This window comes from Cavia porcellus, unplaced genomic scaffold, assembly GCF_034190915.1.
Source record: "Cavia porcellus strain 051 isolate PalLab524CR breed Dunkin Hartley unplaced genomic scaffold, mCavPor4.1 scaffold_10, whole genome shotgun sequence".
Lineage (NCBI taxonomy): Eukaryota > Metazoa > Chordata > Mammalia > Rodentia > Caviidae > Cavia > Cavia porcellus.
Window position 1 is genome coordinate 67,342,029 of NW_026947493.1, and position 11,012 is coordinate 67,353,040.

At 35.0% G+C, this 11,012-nt stretch overlaps 1 protein-coding gene across 1 annotated transcript in view; it reads left to right on the forward strand.

The window, feature by feature from the left end:
* Tmem67 (transmembrane protein 67) overlaps positions 1-8,636 on the forward strand; it is a 39,685-nt gene extending 31,049 nt beyond the window's left edge. The window contains exons 22-28 of the mRNA XM_003479952.5: positions 345-425; positions 906-1,022; positions 3,303-3,419; positions 3,512-3,616; positions 4,160-4,262; positions 6,053-6,195; positions 7,097-8,636. Of these exons, the coding sequence (XP_003480000.1) occupies positions 345-425; positions 906-1,022; positions 3,303-3,419; positions 3,512-3,616; positions 4,160-4,262; positions 6,053-6,195; positions 7,097-7,177 (747 nt within the window). The 3' untranslated portion in view covers positions 7,178-8,636. The remainder of the gene's footprint in view (positions 1-344; positions 426-905; positions 1,023-3,302; positions 3,420-3,511; positions 3,617-4,159; positions 4,263-6,052; positions 6,196-7,096) is intronic.
* Positions 8,637-11,012: the final 2,376 nt, after the last annotated feature.

An 11,012-nucleotide genomic window follows, 5' to 3' on the forward strand; every position in this document is an offset into this window, starting at 1 on the left:
AAAACAAATAAAAATTCAAAATGGGCTGGGCATTATACATACCACTGTAATCCCACTGTAATTGAGAATTTGAAGCTGTATAACAAGACCCTGTCTTAAAAAAACAATTAAAAAATCAAAATCTGTTCCAAATGACTTAACACAGTTCCATAATCCATCTTCTTCTGATGTTAAAGTCAGAAGTGACCAGTAGATTTTATCCCATAGGAACCATTAGAGGCCACTGTGTTCTTGGGTGGAACTACTTCTTCTTCTTCTTCTTTTTTTTAAATACTACAGTGTGACTATAAAAGAAAACTGAAATCCTAAAAACCATTAAGCATGAACTTGCCTTAATGTTTCAGATTGTGTTCTTCGCTGGCTTTTATGAGAGATTCATAGAGGATAAAATTCGACAATTTGTTGATTTATGTTCAGTGAGTAATGTAAGTACTTCCTGGTGGTTCTTTCTTGCAACTGTTACTTTTCCCATTTAAAGATCATGAATATATTAAGAGAGGCGTTAAAAGTGAGTCCGTGTGATTGGGTTTTTTAGTCTAATTCTCCATTGGTTGTAAATTCCAAATATAGTTACATGAGCTACAAGTTAATACTGACTGCCTAAGTTTTTCTTTCTTTCTTTGTTGTATTTCATCATAAATTGCTAATGCTATCAAATAGTTTGTTCATTCTATGGTCTTTGAAAAGTTTTTTATATATCAAAAATTTCTTCCTTTCTTGGAAAATATTTTAAATACCCTATCCATTTATTTTTAAAAATTATCTTTTATTACCTTACTATCCTTTTATATATTTTCCAAGAATTAGATCCTCATTATTTTGGGAGAAAGGAAAGAACTTTTCAAGAAAAACTTGTTATTTTGTCAATGAGTTGCTGTTGTATTTTTATGCTTATTTTTTTTTAGATATCGGTGTTTTTGCTGTCCTACAAATGTTTTGGGTATTACATTCATGGCAGATCAATCCATGGACATGCTGATACTAACATGGAAGAAATGAATGTGAATCTGAAAAGAGAAGCGGTATGAATATGTATTATATATCTTTTTGTTTTTAAGTTGGGAGATGACTTTCCTTATTCTTGGATTTATACTTTTTAAAATAACCCTTATGGATCATTTTGGAAAGTTGTTAGGATACCAGCTGATTACCCTGAACATAGGTAAAGAGAATCTAATTTTATCCTGCAGTTCCTGTATGAACTATATTTCAGAGTAAACAAATGACTCATGAGGGGCAAAGTAGAGGGAATTTTAAGTTAGAAAAATGAGATCAAGATAACCTAGAAAAGAATATTTCAGAACAAGAAATCAATTCGCCCTTCCTGTGAGCTATCACAAGCCATGCCAGGCCTGGGAGGAGAAACAAGAAGCCAGCTTGCCCTTCCTGTGAGGAGTCATCTGGCACACTGACTGAGTGACAAGAACACTCACACACACACACACACACACACACACACACACACACCTGGCTGATTCAGAGGAACAACTTAATGCTTGTATTATTTGATTAAGTATCTACTAAGGGGTTAACAATATGAAGTATAGCAAATATCTGAGATTTCTTTATGCCTTGTTTTAGAAATCCAATATTGTTTTTACTGTTTTGTTTTCTTTCATTTTATTGTTTTGTTTATTCAGTGTTCTGTTTTGATTGATTTTAGTCTGTTCTATTTTGTTTGATTTTATCATGTCTGATGGTATGGGCAGCTATTTTGAAGACAACATGACAGTATGGTAGCCATTGTTGATTTCCTATTATCTTGTTCTGAGGTCCTGTATCACTTTTATTGTTCTGTTCTTATTAGTTTTATTCTGTTTGGTTTGGTTTTATTCTCTTTAAAATAAAATTTAAAAAGTAAAAGGCACATATCTATTCATATAATTAAAAAAGAATTTTAGATTGAGGAATGACATTAAAAGCATAAAAATAGAAAGCATTAAAAAGGGAATATTAGTTGATGTTATTTTGTTAATATAGTATGTTTCTATATCAAACAATGATAAATAAAAGATGACAAATTAGGGCAAATGCTCACAACAAATATGATAGATCTAATGATAACAAAATTGAAAATTACACAAGGTCATAAGAAAACACTACATTTAAACATCAGTGAAAAAAATGACAAAAAGTTTAAAAAATAAACAGAAAAAACTAATAAACTTCTAAAATATTGTAACTCATAATCAGAAAACTGAATCTATGACTCCTCGTAAAACTAGCAAACTTTTTTTTAAAAAGGTAATATTTAATAGAGACACAGTGAAATTGGCACCCACAGATGTCATGATAAATTTTTACAAACCTTCTGGAATGCCTTTGAACAGTACATACCTAAAGCTTCTTAAGAGTTTATAATCTTTGACTAATTTTATGACTTTAACTCAAGGGAAAGGATCTTTATCACAGAGGTCACTGGTAGGGAAAAAATATGTAAAAATTGGAGAGTATGAGATAAATTGATTTGCCTTTACAGTGAAATATTAACTATATGTTAAAATCATGTTTTACAGAATATGTAATAATATTGAGAGTTGCTTAGGATATGAAAACTCGGTGAGATCCCAATTTTATGTCATATATAGGCCAAGTTGAGAGGGGCAGGTCAAAATGTTAGGTGTTTATGGTTGTCAATATTAAATCTTTGAGGAGACCTGATGTTGGTATCTGTTCAGTAAAATTCACTGTTTAGTCATGCATCACTCTTTCTGATTGAAAGTATTTCAATGTTTAGAAGACAAAAAACCACTTACAATTATAAAAGTAATCTAAGATCAGACTTTCTGGCATTCATTTACGAGTGATAATGTTAATCATAAAGAAAGCTAAAAATTTCAATATACAGTGAACTTTTTTTTTTGTAGTACTAGGGATAGAATTCAGGGTCTTCACAGTGAAGTACATCCCCATCTACTTTTTAATTTTTTTGTTTTGACAAGGAATCACTGATGCCCAAGGTGGGCTTGAAACTGATTCTCCTGTCTCAGCCTCCAGAGTACTAGGATTGTAGGTATGCACCACCATGCTTGGCTTTTTTTTCCCCCCAAAATAGAGCAAAGTAAAAGGGATGATATGAAGACAATAGGGGAAATATGAATTAGAATAAAATAGAAATTAGTAAAATCTGGAGAGGCATGAGACCCTTGGATATCATGTTATCGTCGGTGTCTCAAATACAGTTAATAAATTTCTCTAGGCTTCTAAATCTTGTAATGTGTGATACCAACTAAAAGAAAATGTTTTCCTTTTAAGATGGGCATTTTTTCATGACTTCAATCTTAAGTCCTTTAATTTTTCAGGAAAATTTGTGTAGCCAAAGAGGTTTGGTGCCCAACACAGACGGCCAGACTTTTCAGATTGCGGTTTCCAGCCAAATGAGACAGCACTACGACCGGATCCACGAGACACTAACAAGGGTTTGTATGAAGTACAATTCAGCATTTAACATTATTTAAATACCAAGAACTTAAGACGTGTTATGTTTATTCGGTTCTCTTTTCCATATTAGAAAAACGGCCCTGCTAGACTATTGAGTTCATCAGCAAGTACGTTTGAGCAGAGTATAAAAGCGTATCATGCAATGAATAAATTTCTTGGCTCTTTCATTGACCACGTACGTATAACAACATTGACATTTAAGCCTGGGCCAAATGCAGTTCTTCAAAAGTGCAGTGGAAGTGTCAAGTTTATCGTTAATCAACCAAGTCAGTGGAGAGTGCCCCTGCTCCCTTTGTGTCTGCCAATTTAATACTCAGAAATGATAGATTAACAAGTATGGTTTAGGATTATATTTTTTAAAAATGAGATTTTTTTTGTCTATTAGCATATGATGATTCCTTTGAAATGTCTGTATTAGAATTTTGTTAGCAATATTACTATATTACTCATTACTGAAATTCTTATGCTATAATTATATTCCTGAAAAGCATTTAATATATTATTTTTCAGTATATCTAGCTGTAAATCCTATTGACATTTAAAATTTAAAGTGTTTATAGGGAAAATTTTGTTGTAAATCCTAGTATAGTACATTTATTTTGCAGAGTAGATTCTCTTTGTGCTCTATTTATTTTTCATTTTTCCCTTCTGAATTTTGCATTATTTAGAAAGTATGTATATTGCTACCATTTTTTATACAGCTGTCTTCTTATATTAGGTTCATAAGGAAATGGATTACTTTATAAAAGATAAATTGCTTCTTGAAAGAATTCTTGGAATGGAATTCATGGAACCAATGGAAAAAAGCATCTTTTATAATGGTATCTTTTAATCCTTCTGCTGAAGTTTATTACTGTTTTCGAAATCTGGGAGGAAAGTACTTACAATTTTTCCTTTTTAAAAAATAATCTTATAGGGGGCTGGGGGTTTAGCTCAGTGGCGAAACATAAGGTTGTGCGTTGGATTCCCGGCACACCCAAAAACATCTTATATACAACACAGGAAGCATAAGGAACTCAATCTCAGACCTGTAGTAGTTTTGTTTTATTTTAGCATGATGTGTAGCAAAAACCAAATATATGAAAGAGTCTAGAAAAAAGTAAAAAGCTGAATTTCAGAATGAGAATCAGCAGTACACCTTGAAGAGATGATAAAACAAATTTTTATCGAAATGTTAATGTAGTGGCAAACTTCAGAAACATTTAAAGAAGCATAACACGTGATCAGTCTTGGATGTCTAATTTTTTATTTTGTCCAAATTCTTCAAAGTCACTGCTAATCTGACAGAAATGGTGACTACCCTGGGTTGTTTCATGGCATCTGTGTCACCCATAGTGTGACTGATAACCTGTCGCGTGGGTTGGTAAGAATGACAGTGGTACACCTGATGTCCCGGCTCAGATACCGTGTACCCGTGTGTGTTCCCTGCCAGCTGTCGAGCCAGGCCTGGGGACACAGACCCAGGTCCTCCCCTGGGTGTCCCATCAGGTAGGCTGGGGAGAGGAGTCCGGCAGGGCGTGGGCAGAGCGCGCTGGGCTAGAGGTCTGGGCGGGCAGAAAGACAATACACGTCTTCCAGGAGAGATAACGCGGAGATATTGGAAGAGGGTCCTAAGAAATACGTGCCTGTTTGCCAAACAAGAGGGCCAAGGGAAGAAAGAGAATCTGTAATTCTATCACTCTAAATTTTTTTTTTTTTTTGTCTTTTTCCTTTTTATCAGTACTGGGTATGGAACTCATGGCTGCCTGCTTGCAAGGCAGGAACTTATGCCGCTGAGCTAAATCCCCAGCCCCTCTAAATTTGTATTTTTAAGGACACATAAAGAATAATGATATTGTATATCTGCTAGGGGAGTGTATCACAGTATTTTGTTCTATACAGATACATGATCAGAACAAGTTTAAAAATCTGATGCTGGCAAAACAAAAACAAAATCTGAGAGCAGCTGCTAGTGCACATGGGTGGCAGGGAGCTGTGCTAAGCGGATCTGGTTTATACACTGGCTCGGTTACTGTGGCGGGTGGGAGAGGCTGAGTTAAAGAGGTGAACTTAGTCATGAAAAATAAAGCTTCGAGGATCTTCTAGTCTTGGATTAAAAATATCACTACCATTTACCAGGTTTATGAACTTAAGGAAATGGCTTAACTTGTCTGAATTTTAATGCTGTTTTTGTAAAATGAGGTATAATCATCTAAAAGTTTTGAAGGATTACTACATGGTAGAAACTACTACATTGTAGTCTATGCCTGGCTGTGTTTTGATTTATAATTACTCTACCTAAAGAATCTTATAAAGATTAGCCTTTAGTTAGATAAAGAAGTAGAGAAAAGATATTCATTAACTAGTCTTTGAAAGGTACATATTTATACTATTAGTAATTACCAGTCTTTTGTGCTAATATTAAAACTGTGTCTTATGAGTTTTTATGAATCTTTTGACTAACTAAATCTTAGTACCTTTTGTTTATTTTTTGTATAAATCATAAAATAGTCTACATAGTAATAGTTTCTAATTTGCTGTTTTTAAATATCCAAATTATATTACCAGAAATTTACCCAAGATGTGCTGTGTTGTTAAGTCTCTAACGTGTCTTCTACAATGTTTTTCATAGATGAAAGTTACTCTTTCAGCAGTGTACTGTACTATGGGAATGAAGCCACGCTTCTTATTTTTGACCTGTTGTTCTTCTCGGTCGTGGATTTGGCTTGCCAGAACTTTATTTTAGCAGCTTTCCTTACATACCTACAACAAGAGGTAAATTGAAGTTTTTTTCTGAGTTTCTTTTAAAAGAAATATATTAGTAGATATTTATTTTTATAGCACAGAGTAATGTCTACATACAGTAGGAATTTCTAAATGTTTAGAATATGACTAACTCTCAAAGAAAACCAAAAAGGAGTAACAGTAACTGACCACATTCTGCACTCTGTCCTGAGGGTCAGGGATACATACACTGCCGTCCAGCAGAGGCCGTAAAGTGCTTGAGCAAAGGTGAGAGAGATCTGGTAGGAGACACTTAACTGCCTGCCTCCTAGATACCAACGGGAGCAATAGCTTGAGCTGTTCATAGGGATAAAGCAGTCACTGGAGATTTAATTCAGGGCTCAGCCCTGGAGTCCTTTCAGCTTTCCTCATATGGATGATAAATAACTGAATGAAATCTCTGAAACGGAGATTTCAAGAAATGGCAAATCTGTGCTTCTTGAAATGCTGTTATTAATAATCATCCAAATATTCTCCATGGTGCCTAGTAAGTATACAAGTTAGTAAAATGCAATTTCCTGGACCTTGTTAGAGACTTACAATTATGAACAAATTCTGTCCCTACCAAGTAGATTCTTTCACTGTTTCCACAACTTTTAGACTTAGCAATGAGCTGCCTTTTCTAATATTTAAGTGTATTCCTGTGAGCATGACAGAGTTGCATTATTCATTTATAAAAACATATTGTAAATAGGAAGATACATTACTTTGATATTATGAAAGGTGAAAATAGTCTTGAAATAATTTTGTGTATCACCATAGAATTTAGATGTCTGGTACATAAAAATAGATAGTTGAAAGAATTAGCTAGTTTAACTTAGATATTTTAATTGATGTGCATATTTAATTTTCTTTGTATTTCATCTCATTCTTAATTGTTTTAATTTTTCAGATTTTTAGATTTATCCGTAATACAGTAGGACAAAAGAATTTGGCAAGCAAAACATTGGTGGATCAAAGGTTTCTGATTTAATTTATTGATTAGGTAACTTAAGGGTATAAACAGTCATGATACAGGTTTGCCATATTTTTTAAAACTTGTAATACAAATTACTTTTTGTTTTTTTTACCAACAAGAGATTTATTTTTATAAGCTGTGAAAATGTGTGATATAGTAGAAAATACTGTTTTCCCATTATGTCTTTTTCTTAATTTACTAATTAACACTAATAACCTAGAAAAATGTTTAAATGATCCTTTCCACAAAACACTTTTTAGTGATAATCAAAATAATTGTCATCTTTGTCTCTATGGATCATTTCATAAACTGTCATTTGCCTACATTCTTTCAGATTAATTTCAAGTTTATGTCAAGTTCAAAGCTAGTTTTCACTTCACTGTTTATGTTTTATTGACACTTATGATTGAATAAAGTTTGATACTTTCACGTGTCCTTAGCAATGATGAGTGGTGTTTTTGCCGGCTCCCTTTGCTTTGCTGTGGTCGCTCACCCTCTGGCCGTGGACTCAGGCACCGGTAGGATCTGGTGAAGGGGCACAAGTGTGTCCTTCCCACCCGGCCTCACCGCGTCACCACACCTTCCGGGGAGTGCGGACGTCTTTAACGTGGTTCACACTTGTGTGGCAATGGGGACCTTTCTCCCACTGTAGTGTTCAGACATTTAAATTGCTTAATATTTTTGCTTTTCAACTGTTTTTATCTATTATTTTTAAAGATTGCAAATAACAGAGTGTAAATTTTTCATGTTCTGTTTGAAGCAAACTTGGGCTTCATAAATCAGGATTTTCTTTTTTATAAAAGTGTATGTTTGCAACACATAATAGTTTCACTATGGGGAGTCAGTGTGTGTAAACCTCAAATCTTGATCATTTTTTGATGCCTTTTTTCTCAACATTTCTTTCTTGCCCATACTTTTGATCCTCTTCCTCTCTCTAAAAGTTTGCTTCCGTTTCCTACCATTTCTATTTTATTTTATATTTTATTTGTTAATACTTTGGATTAACTTTTGGATTTCCTTATCAGAGAAACCATCAGTATTTAACTTTCTACATGTGAAAGTTTTTTTTTTCACTTAACATTGTGGTCTTAAGATTCATCTATTCACATGATTTCATTCTTTGTTATGGCTGCATAATATTCCATTGCATATATGCATCACATTTTCTTTATCCATTTATCTGTTGAGAGGCTCTGTTTAAAATAAGGGAAAGAATTGAATTCAGAATATCAAAGTAAACTCAAAACCATGTAGCTAATACTTTTCCACTTTTTTTTCTCAACATACTCTGTAATAATTCTTTCCTATGGTATACCATGTCTTTGAAAGAGCCTTGTATTTAACATACGATTCTTAATTCCCAAACCAATAGGTCTTATTTTACTTTGATGCTGTGTAAATAAATAAATAAGTGATATGTAAATATTGTTCATATTTCTGACCTGAAAATATATAATAAAATCGTCAATGGTTCTGTTTCTTGTTTATTCGGTGTTTATCTCATGAAGTAACATTAAAGAGCATAGACGGTGGGAGGGGTTCTCAGCCACTGTCAAAAGCGTGCCTTTCACTTTTTGCTGAATCTTGACATCGACTGAAGAGAAAGAGGAAGCTAATGAGTTGAGTCTTTGAAATTCTAGTTCCTAAAAAGTCGCAGTAAAGCAATGTCTTTTACAAGCCGTAGAGATGCACAAAAGACTGACACAGATTTAAAAAACAACTCAGAAGCATGTGAAAGAAATGCAGCTTTTGTTCCACATGAAAAGTTATGACTGTCAGTGGATTTCAAAATAGAGGGTCACTTGGCTCATCAATAAATTAAAACAAAACATTTTGAAATTACTCAAATTTTATGCAGTACTACTTTTTATTTCAGGTAGATACACAACAATGTGTTCCGATTTTCAAACACTGACCCGTTGGGTCACATTGCCAAATTTAAATTCAGTAATCATTGTACACCACTTTCCCCCGGTGTCCATTTTTCCTCTGTGTCTGAAACATCCCTAAGTTGAAACAAATCCTGGAGAGGTTCTTTTAAACTGCTTCGTAGTTAGAACCCTTAGAAACGCACAGGCCCGCCGCTCACAATTTCTGCACACGAGTCCCTTTGTACTGAGAAGTTTATGTGCTCACTTCCCTGGCACTGCTGTCCTGGCTGTCTTCAGAGAAGGCCAGGCTGGTTGCTTCTGTGAGGAGTGTACACAGTGGCTGTCAACTTGGCGCTTTCCAGCATAAAGCACGTAGGTTTTCCTTTTTAGTGCTGGGGTGTGAACCCCTCATGCATGCTAGGCAGGTGCTGTGCCATTGAACTACATCAGCAGCCCAGCATGTATCCTTTTTGTTTTGAAATACGGACCAATATAAGCTGACAGAAAATAAATGTAAGTGGAAGAGCAGCAAACTTAATGGAAAACTCTCCAGATTTAATAAAAGAAGTCCAGGATTCAGATTAGAGTTTTGCCCCTATCAGGAGCTGTGGGAGAGTAAGCTAAGTTATTTGGCATCATAGAGCTTCACTCTCAATGGAAATAATACCCTCTGATTACCGCTTGGGCTGTTGTAAGGATTAGGATATTACAGGATGCTTGCAACAGGAGGCTGAGGGTGTAGCTCAGTGGTAGAGTGATTGCCCAGGATGTTGGAGGCCCTGAGTTCAATTGTCAGCACCAAAAAAACAAAATTTCTAAATGCTTGTAACAGTAGTCAGACTGAACACTGAAATTCTTAAAAATGTCATCTTAAAATAGCCTCAAAATATATTTTCTATCATGCTAAAATATAAATGCCATGGTATTAAAACTTAGATAACTGATCTCAGTAACCAGTGCAAATTCTAAGCCTTGTCTTCCTTAAAAAGGCTCTGAGCACTTTTTAAGGAAGCTACAAGGTGAAGGGTGGCAAAGTGACATAGTCATAACATAGAGACCACCTGAGGGACAGGGGACTGACAAACTCCTGAGCACTTAAGCTGTTACTCATCAAAAGCCTGATTTTGTTTTTTCTCAGGCAGGCAGGAATTGAAGAGTAGTTTTTACTAAAAACAGTGACTCTTGAGCATAGGAATCCTCAGTGGTAATCAAAATTTAGAATAGAATTCGATCTTAATTTTGTGAAACTCTGGGTCAAATCCTTCTTCTCATAAGCATTGTAGTCATTTAGAAAGTGTCTAACAGTTGGCAAAACAAGATCAATTAGCCCTAAATTTACCTAGTAAAGCTCAACACCCTTTAAGACTGGAGACATTAGGATAGCAGATTTTCAGGACATTCAGTTACACCCATGGTCTCCAGTTCCCTAACCCCAGGGTCTCCGTGGAGAGCTTCACCACCCAAGCTACAGACTCCTTCCCTTTCAGTTAATGCTTTTTTCCTGAAATTCTTACTTTAGTTTTCATTTCCATTGTTATTATTAAAGCAAGGACCCACACTAGCTGGTGATGAAGGCATTACAGCTCCATGCTGGAAGAGAGGGCTCGTTATTCATGTGTTCCTTGAGTCACAGCCCTGTACTGATACGGGGCAGGAAACTCCTGACCTACTAGATGACCAGTATGAGTTCGTGTTCTCTAAAACCAAAGAATGAATTTTAGGAACAATGGAGGTTATGAGCAGAATATATTTATTGAGAGAAAGCAAGTTTCTGTCTGAGACAGAACCGGAGTGGGATACCAAAGACTGTCTTTTCTAGGGACTTTTATAGAGTAAAACCATGAGGTGAGATGGGTCCAAGATGGGGAAAACTGGGAACTCAGCAGGTGGGCGTGAAGTGGGATGGAACTATGGTCAACCACTAAATTAATTGTTCAGGCAGAAAACAGGCAAAATTGACCAAATCAGAGGCAAATGGG